Here is an 18,303-nt window from a genome sequence, read left to right as displayed (position 1 = left end):
GGTAGCCGGGTGGCTAGCTATGGGGTCGTGGAGCCCAGCCCAGCCTCCTCCCCGGCCCCGTTCCCTGCCGGAGGTAGTACCAGAGCACCGGTGGCCACAGCCCAGTAATGAATTCTCGCCCAGCTTTGCATGGGCCGTGGGAGAGGTGGGGAATTAAAAGGGAGGCATTAAATAAGAGTGCTAATTAGCTGCCGCTTGGGCTTGTCAGTGGGCTGGCCAGGGGAAGGGGAGGGAAACGAGCCATCCCATCCCCTTATCGGTGCTTCTGCTAATCTCTAGGCACCTGCTTACATCCCTCAGCCACATTAGCGGCTTTTATTAATGGTGTTGGGGCCTGCAGCCAAGCTCTCACAGGCAGGTGGCTACGCAGGGCCAGGGGCCCTGGCTGGCTCCCTTTCACCTCGCCCCCTGTCGGTCCTCGGCTGTTAGTGGGGGAGACGGGGGAGGAAGGCCTGCTCTCCCGGCAGAACGTCCTGGCGTGAAGGGACCTGGCTGGGGAAGGGTCCCTGTTTGGAGTGAAGGCAGCCGCTGTCACAGCTCTATTCTCCCTCAGCCCGGCCTGCGCACCCCGGTTCCTCACCGCTGTCTTGGCTTTGGCGATGTCATCAATCTGCAGGTGGAGGTCTTCGATCTCCACCTCCATGGCTTTGCGTGCTTTCACGGCGGCGGCACAGGTGAACTCGGACTCCTCCAGCTGGACACAGAGCCACCCCCGCCCCAGGGAGAGACGTCAGCCATTCCCTGGGGACAGGCGGGCTGTGCAGGGTGCTCACAGGAGAGAGGGGGCCCAGGCGCTCTCCTTTCCTCCTCCGTGTACTCAGACCCTGGGACCTCAGGGTGCTGTGGTGCGTGCACAGGCACCTCCTCCTGTGATAGGGGTGGGTAGCGGGCCCACCCCCAGCAGCCCGGGGCTTGGCAGTCACGCTGGGCATCATGCAGAGACCCTGGGGAGTATGGCTATTCCAAGTGGCTTCTCCCGCTTCCCTGTCACCTTCCTTCCCAAGGACTCAAGACCCACTGAGAGGGACGAGAGGGAGAGAAGGAACACTGGGAAAGTAAGCCCAGGTGCCCTGAGAGCGGGCCACGTCCTCTCTGCAGATACCTGGTTCTTCAGCTGGGCGATCTCCCGCTTGCTGGGTGCGTTGTTCTTCAGGTGGTCCAGCATGATCTGGGCGTCAGCCAACAGGGCCTTGGTGCGCTTCAGGTCTTTCCGGAGCCGCTTCTCTGACTCAAAGTCCCGCTGGTTCACCTGGGTCGGTGGTCGGCAAACTCATTAGTCAACAGAGTCAAATATCAACAGTACGACAATTGAAATTTCTTTTGAGAGCCAAATTTTTTAAACTTAAACTATATAGGTAGGTACATTGTTATTAACTTAATTAGGGTACTCCTAAGGCTTAGGAAGAGCCACACTCAAGGGGCCAAAGAGCCGCATGTGGCTCAAGAGCCGCAGTTCGCCGACCACGGATGGGTGGACACCAGAAGTGGAGGCTCTGGGCTCTACCACAGGGCCCCCTCCTGTCTTCCCCAAGCTCACGCCTCACTCTGGCTCTCATTCTGAGGCCCCCTAATGAGCAACGACAGTGGAAGTGCCAGGATCACGCCGGCCAGTGAGGAAAGCCTGGGTGTGCGATGTATGATTATCACCCCCGTTCTACACATGATGGCGGTGGGCTCCACAGATCCCCGCGCCACCCTCCATGTTCCCAGATCTCTCACCTCTGCCCACTGCACTCTGACCCCTGCCCAGAGTGCCATCCCTAAGTCTGGATGGGGCAGGCAGCTGGCCAGGCCCCAGCCAGCGGTCTCCACTCACCTGGTCGCTGAGCGTGGTGAGCTTGCTCTCCAGTTCCCGCTTCTCTCGCAGCACCTTCTGCTTGTCCTCATATTCCTCCTCAAGCTGCACTTCCATTTGTTTTAACTGGAGAACCGTGGGGACAGAGCCCTATCAGTGCCCAGTGTCTGGGGGCAGGCAGTCCCCTTTCCTCCTAAATCCCCCACCCCCACCCCCACCCCCTGGGAAAACAGTGGGCGGGGCTGAGCATGAATGACCCCTGCCCTTGAGGTCCCTGAGGTTTCACGGCAGCCTAGGAGGGAGAGGAGGGATGGCAGGACATGATGGTGGCCCCAAGCTAGAGCGGGAGCCCTCATTCCAGGGTGGGCAGGCCCCACGGAGCCAGGTGAGCTGACGGCACAGGGTGGCTCAGGGTGGGCTGCTGATCAGGAGAGACAGCAGAGAGCACTAGTCCCTCAAGGGCCTGAGTTTCTCTACAGACCCTGAGAGCACACATCCCAGCTCATGTCAGGAGCGGAGATTCCTGGCCCAGAAGGGCAATGAAGGAAAGCGTGGCTAAGGCCGGGAAACAGAAAGTCCCTTACTTTGAAGCAGTGCTGGGGGAACCGGTGTTTCTACTGACTGGACAGGTAAGTCCCCACGGCTTTACCTTCTTCTGACACGACTGCCGGGCCTCCTCCACCTCCTCATCCCGACTTTCCATCTCCTTGGAATGGGTCTGTCTCATCCGCTCCATCTCCATCTCGAGTCGCAGCTTGGCCTGGAGGTGGGTGGGAGTAGAGGCTGGGTTCCTTTCCCAGCAGCTCGCTGACCTCTGGCCCATGGCACTCTGACCTCTGCCCACTGCACTCTGATGGGCAGCTCTCTCAGACTCAGGAGCAGGGAGGGCCTCTGCCGGCCGTTCGCTTTGCTCCCACCTTGCTCCTGTGGCTTTCCTCCCTTTCTAGGTGACTAGCCCAGGCCCAGAGAAGGCTGCTGGGGCGGGACAACCCTGAAGCTTTTCCTCTTGGCCTCCAGGCCCTAGCTGACACGGTGGCTCAGTGGCAGCCGGGTGAGCTGCTGTGCATCCTGAGCCCCTTCCCGCTAGAGCTCAACCAAGGCTTGTTCGTGTGGAAAGCACGACGGAAGCTTAGTTATCCGCACACTGTGGTCGGCACAGGTCAGGTGCTCACTCAGCATTTGGTGACTCAGGGAATGAGTGACTGAATTGGAGATCTTGCCCTCCTCTGCCCATGCCTCAGGTTAGCTGTGGGGACTGCGGTGGCTCCCTTAGCCAAGCCTTCCAGCACCTGTTCCAGCATCTGGATGCTCCCCGCCTGCTCATCCAGTTCCTCTTCCTGGTCCTTGACCTTGGCCTCCAGGTCCCGGAGCTGTTTCTTGACCTTGGCCAGAGAGGCTTCATCCTTGGACTCTTGGGAGGAAATGTCCTGGAGCTCAGCCTCCAGGGAGACGACCTTCTGGGTGAACCCTGCAATGTCCATGTCTTTCTCCTGGAGCAAAAGAGAAGCTGAGGCCGGTCCTGGGCCGACCTGGGCCTGTGAAGGGGACAGGGTGTGGATGGTGGGCAGCCCAACGCACCTCCAGCTGCTGTTTCAGGGTGAACGCCTCGGCGAGGAGCATGTCCTTCTCCCGCTGCAGCTTCTCCCGCTGCAGCTTCTCCCGCTGGGCCTCCTCGTGCGCCTGCGAGAGCTCGCTGTCAAACCTGTAGGGAGCATGGCCGTCGCGGCCCCATCAGACGAGGGAAGAGTCTGGGTCTCCAGCACCCAGAGGCTTCTGGGAAACGCCGCCGCAGGTACAGATGGGATACAAGCGGAGGGGGTGCTCATGCAGCCTGAACTGCGGCCGGGGCGAGGTGACACTTCAGGGGTCAAGCCATCTAGGCCCTGCTCAGGAGCCTGGTCCTGGATTGGTGGGGCGGGGAGGCATTTCATCAAGCTGGTCCCAGGAGCCCTTTCACCAGGGGGGCCTACGAGGACCCACAGACTGTTCCCGGACAGAGAACATCCTCTCCTCTGGCATAAGTCTCCACCTTTTCCGTTTCAACAGATCCAAGAATGAGGCCCCCGGGTGAGGGCGGCGAGGGTATCAAGATGGGTAGAAATGGACATCCCGCCGCCTCGTCTAACTCACTTTCCGCAGTTCCGTCTGGCTCCTGCCCCCACTTCTCCGCACTAGCCTTTGGCCAGGCCCACCTGCCCCAGCGGTGCGCATGCCGCCACCAGGACACCCCACCCTGGGCTGGAAGCCAGCAGCCCCACTGTGCCCGGCTGGCCCCAGGCTTCCATGGGCAAGTGTGCATCCATCCAGGGTTGGGGGCCTCTTTCTTCACACCTCCACTTCCCAGCCTTCCATTTCCTGCCCAGTGACTTTAAGGAGCGAATGACTGAAATTCCTCTTAACACCTTCCCTGAATAGCTAATCAGGCTCCTGTCGAAAACTGAACAGCTCCTCCTACCCCAACACTGTATCCAAAAAAAAAAAAAGTAAGAAAACTCCAGGCAGCTGAAACCTAATAAGTTGCCCAGTGGGGAGTGCAGCAAGGCCTCACTGGCACTGCCACCGGGGTGCTCAGAAGGGGGCTCCCGCTAAGGGTGCCCGCCGCTAGGGAAAAGGGAGGGTGGGTGCAAAGATAAGAACTAGGGAAGCACAGAGTCGGGTGCTGCGAGGAAGAAATTTAGGACCTTGTTCCCTCTCACTCTCCACAAAGCAGCAGCCCAGCCAGGAGGCCGAGGGAAGCCTGGGGTCACTGGAAGGTCGGGGCTCTGCGGTTCTCACCTCCGGGGTGTGGGTGTGGGGCTGCCCCTTCCCTAGTGCCTCTGCTGAGAAGCTCTCCCTGCAAAGGAGAGCGGGGTGCTGCTCCCACTCCCTGGGGCGCCCTGCCGTTCCCAGGGTGTGTGGTTCCTCGGCGTTGCTAATAAAGGCGTCCCGTTCCCATCCCCAGCCCGGGAAATTAATTTAGATTGGATTTTCTCCTGTGAGGGCTGCCCCCCTCCCTTGTGTCATTACCATAATGAGATGGAAGTGGCACGGTAGTTTAATGACATTCGTCAGGAGAGTGTGATTGTGTAGCTGAGGCAAGGGAGAGCTGGGGAGCGGGGTGGGCACGAGGGCAGGGCCCTAGTGGAAAGACCCCTGCAGGGGGCCTGGCCGGTGCCCGTCCTTATGGGGCCCAGGCAGGGTGACAAGGACTCTGGGGGATCATCTCCGAGAGCAGAGGCCTGAGCAGGCCTTCGGTGGGATGTGGTCTGAGTACTTCTCAGAGGTCAGGAGTAAGACCCATTCACATTCTAGACGAGTGACCATGCAGGAGAGGCCCCTGGCCAAATTCAGGCCCTTTCGTCTTTCCTCCGTGGAGGGAGAGGCAAGGAGTCCTGTCTGGAGCTGCTCTAGAAGGTGCTCTGAGCCCAGGGCAGGGGACCCACCCACCTCCTCTGCTTCTTCTCGAGCTCGTGGTTGCGGACCTGCTGGCCCTCCAGGTGCAGTTTGGTGTCCTGCAGCTCAGCCGTCAGCCGTTGGCACTTCTTCTTGAGCTGCTGCAGGGCCCGCTGGCTCTCATCACTATCTGCCTGCAGGTCCCCGAGCTAGCGGCCCAGATGGGTGCAGGGTCATCAGCCATTGAGAGGCCCGGCAGTGTTGGAGAAGGTGAGGAGAAGGAGATGGACAAGTGAAGGGGAAACCAGAGATGAGGGATGAAGTCAGGGACGTTCAGGAAATGAAGACACTCGAACAACAGTTTGCCCTTGGTGGTCCCCTGCGCTGAGAGGCGGACACGCCAATCCTCTCCTATTGCTCCCAGGGTCGGCCTGCCTCTGGCCCTTCACTGGGCCAACATGTGGGACCGAGCCCCGCCCTGCCCTCCCAGGCCCAGGCCTCCATGGCTTCGGGCGGACTCACCCGCCTCTCCAGCTGCCTCTTGTTCTGCTGCTCCACCTCCAGCTTGTCCTCAAACTCCTGCTGGAGCCGCTTCTTGGTGAAGTCCACCTCCCGCACGGCTCGCTCATACTTCAGGCGCCACTCGCCACCTGTGGGGTTGGGGCAGACAGGGAGGCCTGAGCTCCTGAGAGTCCCCAAGAAAGGGCAGAGGGGAAGAAGGATGGGGCAGGGAGGGCAGCAGGTGGAGTCGGCCAGAGGGACTCAGCAATGTCTCTGGAATGATGGCTTCGTCCCCAGGTGGGAGGAGCCAATGGCGGGGACTGCCAGACCTTGGCCCTCGAACACGGTCATTACCACGGTCATTGCGGCCCTCCATGATAGTCCCCTGCATTTATTGGCACCTTCACTGTCCATGTATGGCACTATAGCAGCGGTTCGCAACCTGTGGGTCGCGACCCCTTTGGGGGTCGAACGACCCTTTCACAGGGGTCGCCTAAGACCATCGGAAAACACATCTATAATCACATATTGTTTTTGTGATTAATCACAATGCTTTAATTATGTCCAATCTGTAACAATGAAAATACATCCTGCATATCAGATATTTACATGACAATTCATAACAGTAGCAACATTACAGTTATGAAGTAGCAACGAAAATAATTTTATGGTTGGGGGTCACCGCAACATGAGGAAGTGTATTAAAGGGTCGCGGCATTAGGAAGGTTGAGAACCACTGCACTATAGCCTTATCACAGAGCTCTACGAAGGGACCCGCCTGGACAAGGGGTGTGGTTACCCAGGGGTGGGCATCAGAGCTGCCGCTCAGGCCACGACCGAGTTGCTCCGGCCTCAGACCCACCTGCATCATCATCGTCCACTTCCCCGTTGATCTCGGCTGCCCGGATGAGGCGGGCCTCCATCACCTCCATTTCCATCACCTCCATTTGCTTCTTCAGTGCGTCATACTGGGTCTGCAGGAGAGGGGGTGAGGAGGTGTGCCATCCCATCCCCAACTCAGTACCCCCACGTCCCTGAACCACACAGACCATGGTCACATGCTTACCCAGGGCAAAGATGCCACCTGTCCTTGGGGGGAGCCGATGGGCACTAGAGTGTGGCAGCCGCTAGCATGGCTGTCTCCACCCCGGCCCTGCCCTCACCTGCAGCTCCTTCATCTCTTTCTCAGCTCGGAGCCTCTCCGCGGTCTCTGCGTCCAGCAGCTGGGAGGCGGACTCTCCCGTGTTACGTTCATCTGTCAGCTCCGATGTCAGCTCTGAGATCTGGGGGGGGAGAAGCGGGGGGCAGAGGGAGATGCCACCAGTTACCAGTTGAACTGCCTGCCTCCTTCAGCCGGAACGCTGGGGAGGTGGGGGAGGGAGGCCTCCTAGGCCCAGCCGCCCTGTGGGGGTGAGCCAGTTTGCCTGGTGCTGGGAGTCACTCACCCGGGTCTCCAGCCGGTCACTGTTGAGCCGCAGCTCATTCCGCTCCTTCTCCACTTTCTCAAGCTTGCTCCGCAGCTGCTGGATCTCCTCCTAGGGGGCAGCAAGGAGGGCAAAGTGAGCCAGAGGCACTGCGAGAGGTGAGGGCCCGGGACCTGCAGCCTTGGGGTGAACAAAGCTGGGAAAGCTTGGGGCCAGGACACGAGGAAACAGGAAGCCACTGCCTTCCAGGGGGGCCCACGATTTTATCCTATGAGGCTCCCCAGGGGCTCAGCCAGCACCCCAGAGGGAGGCCTTCTGTTTGATGGGCCTACTTTAAGGACACCAGCTCTCTGGACTAAACAAAGAAGCACTTGGGAGCCCAAGAAAAGCTGGTAAGGCTCTTGCCCACGTGGACGAACTGCTCTTTTTTCCTCCCGGTCACCTGGGCCTCCCGGGGCTGTTACGCACGTCTTTGTTCCGGATCTGCTCCTCGGACAGCTGCACCTCAATGAGGGGCCGCACGGTGGTAAAGAGCTTCCACCAGGGCCAGTCCTTCACCCCTTTGTTCTTCTTGATGTTCTTCTGCACACAGCGAATGGCCAGGTCCTGGATCTAAGTTGGGGTGGGGGTGGTGCACAGTGGGGCTCTCAGTACCAGGCCCAGCCTGGATCCTCCCCGCTGGGCTGCTCCTCTGGCCACCTATCTTGGAGTCCAAACTCCCTCTGCTGCCCTTTGCCCCCAGCCTCCCTGCCTCCCTCAGAGAGTGGGCGACAGAGACTGGCCCTGGGAGCACGGCCTTGGGCACCGGCCACTCCGCCATCATTAGGAATATAATTCCATCTGCTTTATTTGCGGCCTGATTATTTCCAGCACCCTGGCCTGCAAACGCTATAAAACCTAATCTTGCTGAAACACAGAGGCGGCGGTGCTGGCTGTTTTATGGACTTGCTAATAAGAAAAGGAGTCGCTGACACAGCTCCTTAATCTTCATGGAGCAGCCTCTGATCCTCAGCCCACCTCTGTCTGGGCCCTGTGCCCCCACCCCACCCTAACTCTTGGACCAGGCCACATGATCTCATCACTGAGCCCACCAGCACTCTCACTGGCACCGAGGGACTGCCCATTCCCCAGCCTGGCCCAGGGCATGGTGGCCCCCGGAGGCCCCTACATCTTCTCCCCCAGATGGCAACAGCTCACAGCCCGAGACCAGCCTCCTGCCCCTCCATGTTCCCCTCTCGAGTCCCCCACCCCACCCCACCCGACCCCGGGAACTCAGCTCTGCCTGCGAGGCTGGGGAGTGGCACCTTTTTCTTCTTGAAGTGCTGCCGGGCCAGGTAGCCCCTGCAGGCCGCCTGGAACAGGGTCAGGTTCCTGCTGGTCTGTTCGTCCCGCTGCTCCTCTAGCCGTGCCAATGTGCCTGCCCGGAAGAACACCTGCGGAGAAGCGGGCCGTGAAGGCAGGAGCCTGGGCGGGGCAACCCGGCGAGGAAACTGGAAGCAGACGCAGGAAACCAGCAGGCCTACCGGCGTGACCCTCGGCCTGGGAAGAGCCTGAGAATCCAAGTGTCCAAGACAGGAGGGAAGGAGCAAGAAGAGGCCCCAAGAAGAGGAAAGAGGAGGGCCAGGCTGGGGGCTGGGTGGTTTTAGAAGGGGAGGAGTAGGTGGGAAATCCAACTTCAAAGAGAGATGAAAGGAGATGGAATCAAAGGAAGGTATCGGGATAAGGAAAATGGGGAGAGGACACCCTCGGCCACATGCTCCCGCTGCCTTTGGCATCCAGCTGCCTGAGGCCAGGTGAAGTGGATGGTGGTGTCCGTGCGTAAGGAGAAGAAAAAGGCCCAGAAAGCAGTGTGCAGAGAAAGGGGGTGGGGAAGGGTAGGGAGCCCCTTCTCTGTACCCTCCCAGCTCAGTTTCTTTCATGTGCCAGCACCCCACCCCCACCCACACACCCAGGTTTCATCTGAAGAAGCCAGTGTGGTGGGCGGAGGTTGGCCCAGTCAAGGGACCTGTCATACAGGTTTGGGGGCTGGAGGGCAGATGTGAAAAGAACCAGCTGGGTGCCCCCACACCCAGCCTTTCCTTTCACTCTCTGGTGCCCTGAGCTGGAGCTGGGTAAATGTTTCCCTACTAAGAGAGGAAGAAAAGGGGGAGATGGTCAGGTGAGAAAAGGCTCTAGTCTCCTTAGAGAGGGCAGAGGGACAGGTATATGCCCACCTCCACCACGCTCAGGACACACACAATTCCCTTCTGTGGGGCAAAGAGAAGACGTGAACTCCACGGGAAAGACTCAAAACCACTAGGTACAAGCTCCAGGCCTCTCTCAGGGGACCAGTGGGGAGAGGGCCTCCGCTTTCTGCTGAGAAAGCTTTGCCTCTGGCGACGCCGAGGAAACCTAGTCCCCTGAGGCTGGCCTGGGAGAAAGGCAGCTCCATCTTCCATAACACTTTCCCCAAACCCACATGTGGGGCCGAGCGCCTGGCCTCTCCCATGGGTCCCGGGTCCAACCTGAGCCTTGATTTCCCACAGCGTGTGAGCCTGCGACCCTGCCAGGGGCGAGGGAATATCCCAGCCCCCTGTGCCAGCGGCCGGCATACACAGTTGTCTGACTAGGACAGCAGCAGTGAGGGGCCAGGTGGGGGACAGATAATGGCCCAGAAACACCTGAGAAGAAAACGGATGGTCTAGCTAGTGGTTCTCAACCTTCCTAACGCCGCGACCCTTTAATACAGTTCCTCATGTTGTGGTGACCCCCAATTTTATGGTTACAAATTGAACATAATTAAAACATCGTGATTAATCACAAAAACAATATGTAATTATATATGTGTTTTCCGATGGTCTTAGGCGACCCCTGTGAAAGGGTCATTTGACCCCCAAAGGGGTCGCGACCCACAGGTTGAGAACCGCTGGTCTATAGGCTAGGGCAGGGAGCCTCAAACCTGTCTTGAACAGCTGTGTATTTGTGGGGTAAGGAGTCCCTTTGAGTATTAGGTGAAATCTCAGGGCCATCTTCCCCCAACATAGCCATCCATACAAATTTCACAAACAATAACCAGGGGTCCTCAGATCCCCCAACTCCTTGCCTAAACCCTCAAGGTCCTGTGGGCTCAGACGGAGACCCCTCCCTCCTCCTCTGAAACGATATGACAAACAGGGAGTCCTGCTTACCACCCAGTGTTAACCACAGAAGTCCTCAACTTCTCTCCCAAACCAGATGTGAGCGAACATCTGCCGTTGCCCCTAATTCTGCCCCCTGGGGCGCGACTGCCTCAGCCAGGCACGGGGACCATGCAGAGGGACTGGGATGGCAGCCGGGAGGAGGACCGGCCTGGGCAGGCCCTGTCCTGCCCACAACATGCCTTGGAGGAGGTGCCACCCCCATGCCAGCCAGTAGCAGCTCAGCCTGCCCGAGGGGCAGGAGCCCACCCAGGGAAGGACCAAGAGGCTGAAGTGAAATCGTTGACTGCAGGCTTCCCAGGGAAGAAGCTGAGCTGGCAGCCCCCAGCTGAGAGACAGTTGGGGAAGGGGAGAGGGAGGAGGTGAGCCAGACAGCCGAAATCAAAACCAGAAAAATGACACGGAAAGAGGGCGGGATGCAGAAGACACAGAGGCCGAGGAAAGAAATAGAATAATAGAACCAGAAACTGAGGAACGGAGACCAGCAGGGACCGCAGGGGCAAAGGGACCGCCAAGGACAGCAGAGACACAGATACAGCGAGGGGCTGGAAAGGGATGCCCAGGGAGGGAGGGGGCAGGAGGAACCAAGAACGTGGCTCCGAGTGCAGAACAGAGAGAACAGGGTGGACAGACCATACTTAAGCTTTTTGTCGAGCCTCCGCTTCCACCTCACTCTCCCCCTGAGGCCCTGGGACGGGAGTTCCTCCCTGTCTGCTGACAGACGCACAGGTCCAGAAGCCTCTGTCTGGCTCCCAACTCCCCTCCCTCCCACTACAGCCCTTGAGCACATACGTGGACGCTGCTGGTCAAGCCTCCCAGTTGCGGGAAAGAGTGGCGTGCAGGGCTCCTGGCGCACGGGAGGAATGCTCAGCTGACCCTCTCGTGTGGTGAAGCGGCAGACTGGCACCCGGGCCGGGCGTGCCTGCCTTTTATGTGCTACGTTCCATTCAGATGAGGAATTCGGCCCGTGGGCAGGTGGTGGCAGCACAGCATTACCATGTCCTGCCTGCCCTCCTGGGACCCTGGCAGCCCCAAACGAGCTGCCAGAGGGGGCTCTGCCCTCGGGAGAACTCTGCCTACGGCCTTCCCGATTCTTCTAGCCCTCCTCCCTCCGGCTTGCCCACTCCCCACACCAGGACCCAGGGCAAGTTCAGGGCCACCCTCCCACCCACTCCCTCCTGACATCACAAGGTGTTCACGGCAGTGAACAAGCCAGTTATTCAGAGGGAGGAAAATCAAGTTTGCGGCAGCTGGGATATCTAAATTCCTGGCCCCTCGCCCTAACGAGGGCAGCTTGAGAGGAAGGACGGCCCCAGAGTGGCTGGGGTGGTGGATAAGGGGACCTGGGGGGCAAGACTCAGAAGGGGCACCAGGAGATTCCTGGAGTAAGACTGAGCAGGGAGGGCCAGCCATGTGGACAAGGGTGACCAGAGAGTGAGGCCCGACTGTCGCCTTCCTGTGGGGACAACTCACCCGGCTCAGGCCCATGCAGCAGCTGCTCTTCTCCAGGTCCAAGGACTCCAGCAGCTCCTCCACCGCCTGCAGAGAGAGAGGTCTCTGTCATGAGCCGACCCAGGGACTCCCCATCCACAGAGGCTCCGCCCAGTCACTTAGTCCTTCCCTGTCCTCCACTCAGTCCCTTATTTGTGCACCAGGCACTTTCGGTGGCTCCCACAGGGTCAGGCATTTGCTAGATTCTGGGGCTGTAAGGATACAAGCTATCTTTTGGGTGTTGTGAGACAAGTGAATTAGTGAAGTACATAGAGGAGGAGGCAGCTAAGTCAGCCAAGGGGGATCCTGGAGGGCTTCCTGGAGGAGGTGTGGATTGTGCTGAGTCTTTAGATACAAGAATTAGCCAGGCAAAGTAGGTGAGAGGGTATTTCAGGCAGAGAGACTAGCATGAGCAAAGGCCCGGGAACAGAAGACAACAGAATGCGCTGAGAAAAGTAGTTAGCATACTTTGGAGTGAAGTGGGAGGAGTTAGGGTACAATTAGGGAGGTGAGCAATAGCCAAAATACTTGGAATCTGTGTGATTTGAGAGGTCCTGGAGGGTTCTCCCGGTAAGGACGTGATTGGATTTGCATTCTAAGGAGATATCACTGGTAGAAGGGCAGAAGATGAATGGAAACTCCCTTAGGCAGTTACTGTAATAATCTACAGGAGAGGTTACATAGAGCCTGACCTAAAGGGGAGGGAGGGGGGTAGATGTGGGAGATGTTAAGGAGATAGAGCCTTGCCAGGTATGAGGAAGGGTAGAGAGGAAGGAATCTAGGGACACACTGAAGTTTCTGACTTATGTAACGAAATAGACAATGGTGTCGTTTTCTAAGGGAGAGAATACAAGAGAAAGAGTGGGTTTTGGAGGCGATATAATCAGTTTGGTTTGAAATGCTGAGTTTGAGGTGCTATGGCACACCAGTAGAGAAGTCCAGAAATAAGCTGGATAAAAATGCACGTCTGGAGTTCAGGAGAGAGGCCTGGGCTAGAACTATTGATTTGGGAGTCATCAATATATATGTGGTAATTGAAGTGATGGGTGTGAATCAGGTTGCCCTGGAAGAGGGTGCAGAATAGAAAACACATATGGCCAAGGAGAATCTCAAAGGAGAGAGAGACCTTTATTTCAGGGGCAAGTGGAAGCAGGCAAGCTCAGAAGTTCTGAGAAGGAAAGAATAGAGAGACGAGGGAAAGCCAGGAGTGGCAGCAAACAGGCTGAGCAGAGATTTTCAAGAAGAACAGAGCTGTCCACAGAGTCACATGTTGCGGAGAAGCACAGAGACATGCCCGTTAGCCCTGGCAACACGAAGTGCAGGAGGAGACAAGGAGACCAAGCCCAGGTGTCAGGGATGGGAACCAGGCAGCTGTGGGTGGAGGAATGAATGGCGGTGGGGTGGGAGGACACGAGAGGAGAGGAAGTGTCGAAGGCACAGGGCAGGCAGGAGACAGGCAACGGTCGGCAGGAGAGAGAGTTAACAGAAGGCTCCTTTCTGACAGCAATGTCTGTGGGATGTTTCTCCACCGAGAGAAGAGCCAGCAGGAGAGAGGCCGAAGGAACAGGAGAGGAGAGCTACCACCAAGGGAGCAGGTCTCCAGGGAGACCACCGGAAGGGGGTCCAAAGCACAGGAGGACGGGATTGGATGAGGGAGGGGTGCTTCTCCCACCGACAGGAGGAGGGAGGCCCCTGAAGAGCCGTGTACAGAAGACAGAGGAGGAAGTTGGAGCCTCGATTCTATGAGCGTTGACAGGCCAGGTCAGCCGCTGGCCAGAAGACCTGGGATGGCACGGTTGGGGAGTATTAGAGAACGGTGGAGGATGGAGTGTCAGGGAAGGAGCTTAGAATTGGGCCTGGGTAAGGATGGGGCACACGGAAAACTTGCCAGACTACCCCAAGGGCCCCGTTGGGGCTGGAGACCATGAGGCTGTAGGAACTCAAGTCCATATGGTTGTGTCTTTTTCTCCCACAGCAACTTGGGAGCGCAAAACTGAGGCGTGTGGATGCCCAAAGGCTGGTCCTTCAGGGTGGGGTTAGGGGAGCAGGGCAGGTGCTAGGGGAGGCTCAGAAGAGCTGAGGATGGTGATGAAGGCTGTGAACAGAGGGTTAGACTGCGGCCTGGAGGCTGAGCGGAAAAGGAAGTAAAGAGAGAGGGGATGGACAGAGTAGAGAGAATGCGGTGGGATCCAGAAATGAGAGGTCTCAATGGACAGAGAGGAGTGAGACGCACAGGAGGGAGGCCGAAGTCAGAGAAGGCCAGGTTGGAATTTCAGAGGCGGAACATTTCAGGGCGGGCAGGGTGCTGGGCGTGGCCATGAGTGGGAGGCTGGAATGAAGGTGAAGAGTTAGGGGTGGTGGGGCAGGTCATCGACATTCACACCAAGACTGCTGAGGACCCTGGCAGGTCCTGAATGAGAGAAGGTTCTGGGGTCTCCACGAATGTGGGTCTGTGTGTGACTCGGGACAAGGGGAGGGGGGCTTTCTGCCCATTCTGTAGAGTACCCGCCCTTTCAGGGAAGCCATCCTGAGGTCAGATGCCCTCAGAGTCAGGCAGGGTGCCTAAGGGCAGAGCACAGTGAAGGAGGATTGCTCTGCTCAGGAGGGGGTCAAGGCGACAGCCTAGAATGGCAGGGGGACATCCCCTTCTGCAGCCAGGAATCACCCACCCGGGGTTGACAAGGGGCCCAGGAGGCCTGAGGCTCACCCTGGCACAGCTTCCTCTGCAGGAACTAGTCCCAAGTGGAGGTCAAGGCTGAGGGGCCCAGGGGCTACCAGTGGCACACCAAAACATGAGCTCTCGTCTGCACCTGGGGGTTCCTGAAGGATTGTCAGCAGACACCCCACCTCGGGCCTCCAAAGAGGGTGGCTCTTCTCAGATTCCTGCAGTCCATTCCCCAGGCTACCTTCTCTCTACTGACACAGGCTGTCTGCCGCCTGCCCCTGTCCTCATTCTGGATGGCCAGAACCAGGAGCCTGAGCAAGAGCCAGACCAATTCTCTCTAGGGAAGGAAGGGTAGCTGCTCAGAGGGCTCTGGGCTGAGAAAAGGGGGTCTGGGGCGGGGGGTGCCTTGGGGCCCAGACCTACCCGCTTTTCATCCATGACGATGTAGTTGCGCCCGTGTTTCTTGGTCAGGTGTGGGGCCAGGACATCAAAGCGGCGGCGGAACTCGGAAAATACCATGTGGTCAGGGTAACCTAGAGAGAGCGCAGCCCAGGGCCAGGCCCATCAGCATTTCCCCTGCTCCCACACTCTCCAACAGCCACCGCGCCCAGGCACTGGCGGGGAGGGTCACCCGCAGCGGGAGGAGGGGCCTGCGGTGGAGGCAGGCCCAGGAAAGGAGAGAGCGGAGAGGCAGGAGGCAGGGGCGAGGGACAGGAAGCCGAGAGGACATCTAGGGCTGCCCTACAGTGGCATTACAAGGTTTAAAAGGGGAACAGGTTCTTCTGGAAGGAAGCAGGTTCCCTGTCCGTGAGGGGTGCACATGGGGGATGGCTGACCACCTGGAAGGGATGCTATAAAAGCCAGATGGCCTCTAAGGCGCTTTCCAGTCCTCCATTCCATGACTGTCATCACCCAGAGAGAACAATGTCATGAGGACTTAATAAGAAGAAAAAAAATAAAAATAGGGCATTGGACAGTAGCTGAGAGAAACAGCACATGAGCTTGGGGGTGGAACCTGGCCCTGGCTCCTGGTATCACATGACCTTAGATGGGTCACTAGGCCTCTCTGAGCCCCGGTTTCCTGATCTTTAAGTGGGGGCCCTACCACGTATCTTGCATGGTAGTCATTTCATTAGAAAATATGTAGAAAGCTTGACTCACTTGGTGACTCCTTTCCTCAGTCTACGGAAGCAGGACGTGGGAAAGGGCTCCCTTCCTACCCCCATCTTGACCTTGAGTCCTAGGCCAGTGGTTGGCAAACTGCGGCTCACAAGCCACATGTGGCTCTTCGGCCCCTTGAGTGTGGCTCTTCCACAAAATGCCGACTTCTGCGCATGGGCCACGAAGTTTCAATCGCACTGTACGTGCGCGCCCGCACATGGTATTTTGTGGAAGAGCCACACTCGAGGGGCCAAAGAGCCGCATGTGGCTCGCAAGCCGCAGTTTGCCGACCACTGTCCTAGGCTATGTGACCCAAAAAGACTTGTAGACGCTCTTTCCCTAAAGAGTGTGACCTCTCACAGAGATGCCCTTACTGCCTGGGCCTGCGGTCAGGGCAAGGGTGAGATGGCTTCCGGTTTGGAGCAAGGAAAGGATGGTGGCCGGCGGGAGGTTACCCGGTCTCACCCGAGGAGGCCAGAGCCCACAGTGGAGGACCAAGAAACCAACTTCTGCAGAATCATGGCCTTTCAAACTGGAAAAAGGTGTTAAACCAGACACAGCTCATCTTCCAGACACGGAAACTGAGGCCTGAGAGGCGGAGCGACTGGTTGCTCAAGATCACAAAGGCTGTGGCTGGAGGCAGAGCTGCACTCGGAGCCCAAACTCCGACAGCCGGTCGGGGGCTCTCTCCACCGTGCTGGCCTCACTGGCTCTGGGAAAGCCTCCAACTGGGAGATGAGGCTGATGCATGTGCCTGATAATTGAAACAGGAGGCGGGGGCCGCGGAGGGGCCAAGACAAAGTGAGCTATTGATTGTATCTGAACTGCAATTAAATTGATGGGCCGGGATAGCAGGTCCGAACGCCAGGCATCTTAATTAATCATCAGCGCTATCGATGGTGGCTGGGGGCTGAGTGAAGGGGGGCCCTGCTGCTGCTGGCCTCATCGATCTGCTTGTTTGAGTAAAGCACATTGATTTTTGTTCAGAGCGGTAACAATCTGGTTTTGAAATAATAAACACCAACTCCATATCAAGACGTGGGGACAGATCGATGATTTATTTGGAGCAGAGCAGGGAGCCCGTTTCCTGGCTTGGCTGCTGAGGAAAAGTGGCAGTGCACACGGGGCGGCCTCAAAGGGACCTGGCTGTGGGTGGGCGGGACCCTGCCTGCTCCTCTCGCTGAGGGAAACGGGCACAAACCTGGCCATTCCTAACTTCTCAGACAAGCGAAACCCTACTTGAGAGGCATGAACTGGGAAGCTGGTCTGCCTGGGTCAAATCCCACTCTGCCACTCACGAGCTGTGTGATGTTGGGCAAGCTCCTTAACCTCTCTGAGCGTCAGTCTCCTCGTCTGGGGATGGTCACAGTACCTACCTGTCATGAGGGAGTCCAGCTCTGCCTCCACACATTAAGTGAGTCAATGTGTGTGATGACTTTGGTATAGTGCCTGGTGCCCCGTCAATGTTCTACGGATGTTAACTATGACTGGCACCTCATTTCTCACTGCGGGGCTAACCCAGCCACCGGCCTGCTCTTGGAGGTTGGCACCTCCACCGGGCAGATGGTTCCATGAGGGCATCTGCTGCTGTGGGCAGAGGTGACCATCCAAACCAGTGAAGGGGAAAGGATGGAGCTCTGGGTACAAGGCATGTGGGGTAGGGGGGGTAGGGGGGTGAAGAAGACAGGAATATGGAAGGGAGAGGCAGAAGAGAGAAGTCAGCAGAGTGGAAAGAAAGAGAAGGGAGCACGCGGGGCTGGAAGATGAGACGAGATCCCACAGAGGAGGCACCGGGGCGGAAAAGAGACCAAGGGCTGGTTGGAGACCGGAGGGGAGCAGCACCCTCTTTGGCCCATGGTCCCCCTTTGAGAGATGGGGAGGGACAGAGGCAGGTCCAGAAAAGGGAGGTTGAGAGCGAAGGAGGCCCTACCTTGGCGGTACATGCGCATGGCATCGAGCAGGCGGGAGCCACGAAGCTGGGCGCGGAGCAGGGGCACGTCCAGCTGCAGGAGCCCAGCCTCGCAGTGGTCCCCTGAAGGCAGGTCCAGCTCGCTGCTGCTGCTGACTCGGCGGGAGGAGGCGGCCCGGGGCTCCCCGGCCCAGCCCTCTGCCACAGGCAGGAAGCAGTGCACGAAGTGCAGCTTCGACTTCTTGATGGTGTCGATGAGGGCGTCCTGCCAAAGGGGAAGGGATGGCCCTCAGGGAACTGGTGCCAGCATCTCCACTCCTTGCAGGCTGGCAGGTGCCCCACCACTGCCGAGGACATGCCAAGTCTGATAAGTCTGCCTTCACAGCTCTGAGTGACCGCCCTCACTGGTTTGGCTCAGTGGATAGAGCGCCGGCCTTCAGACTGAAGGGTCTGGGGTTCAATTCCGGTCAAGGGCATGTGCCCGGGTTGTGAGCTCAATCTCCAGTGCGGGGCGTGCAGGAGGCAGCCGATCCATGATTCTCTCTCAATATTGATGTTTCTATCTCTCTCTCTGGCACTCCCTCCCTCTCTGAAATCAATAAAAATATTTAAAACAACAACAACAGCCCTAACCGGTTTGGCTCAGTGGATAGAGCGTCGGCCTGTGGACTCAAGGGACCCAGGTTCGATTCCGGTCAAGGGCATGTACTTTGGTTGCGTGCACATCCCCAGTAGGGGGTGTGCAGGAGGCAGCTGATCGATGTTTCTCTCTCATCGATGCTTCTAACTCTCTATCCCTCCCCCTTCCT

At 58.1% G+C, this 18,303-nt stretch overlaps 1 protein-coding gene across 9 annotated transcripts in view; it reads right to left on the bottom strand.

Annotated features, from left to right (window-relative positions):
• The window catches only part of MYO18A (myosin XVIIIA), a 95,714-nt gene that overhangs the window by 16,776 nt on the left and 60,635 nt on the right, over positions 1-18,303 (bottom strand). For all 9 annotated transcript variants that reach the window (XR_011468437.1, XM_070394375.1, XM_070394379.1 and 6 more), the window contains 16 exons: positions 17,516-17,759; positions 14,848-14,957; positions 11,742-11,807; positions 8,397-8,525; positions 7,561-7,704; positions 7,114-7,203; positions 6,832-6,951; positions 6,531-6,642; positions 5,690-5,817; positions 5,222-5,376; positions 3,374-3,497; positions 3,085-3,285; positions 2,445-2,555; positions 1,817-1,921; positions 1,103-1,249; positions 581-694 (listed from right to left, as the gene is read on the bottom strand). Coding sequence is in view for 8 of the 9 variants with exons in the window: in XM_070394375.1 (XP_070250476.1) it covers positions 581-694; positions 1,103-1,249; positions 1,817-1,921; positions 2,445-2,555; positions 3,085-3,285; positions 3,374-3,497; positions 5,222-5,376; positions 5,690-5,817; positions 6,531-6,642; positions 6,832-6,951; positions 7,114-7,203; positions 7,561-7,704; positions 8,397-8,525; positions 11,742-11,807; positions 14,848-14,957; positions 17,516-17,759 (2,100 nt within the window). In the remaining variant the exon portion in view is untranslated. The remainder of the gene's footprint in view (positions 1-580; positions 695-1,102; positions 1,250-1,816; positions 1,922-2,444; positions 2,556-3,084; positions 3,286-3,373; positions 3,498-5,221; positions 5,377-5,689; positions 5,818-6,530; positions 6,643-6,831; positions 6,952-7,113; positions 7,204-7,560; positions 7,705-8,396; positions 8,526-11,741; positions 11,808-14,847; positions 14,958-17,515; positions 17,760-18,303) is intronic.

The sequence above is a fragment of the Myotis yumanensis genome, unplaced genomic scaffold (assembly GCF_028538775.1).
Source record: "Myotis yumanensis isolate MYYU_CA2020_CCGP unplaced genomic scaffold, mMyoYum1.0.hap1 SCAF_16, whole genome shotgun sequence".
NCBI classification, from domain to species: domain Eukaryota; kingdom Metazoa; phylum Chordata; class Mammalia; order Chiroptera; family Vespertilionidae; genus Myotis; species Myotis yumanensis.
This window is presented reverse-complemented; position numbering and strand designations above follow the sequence as displayed.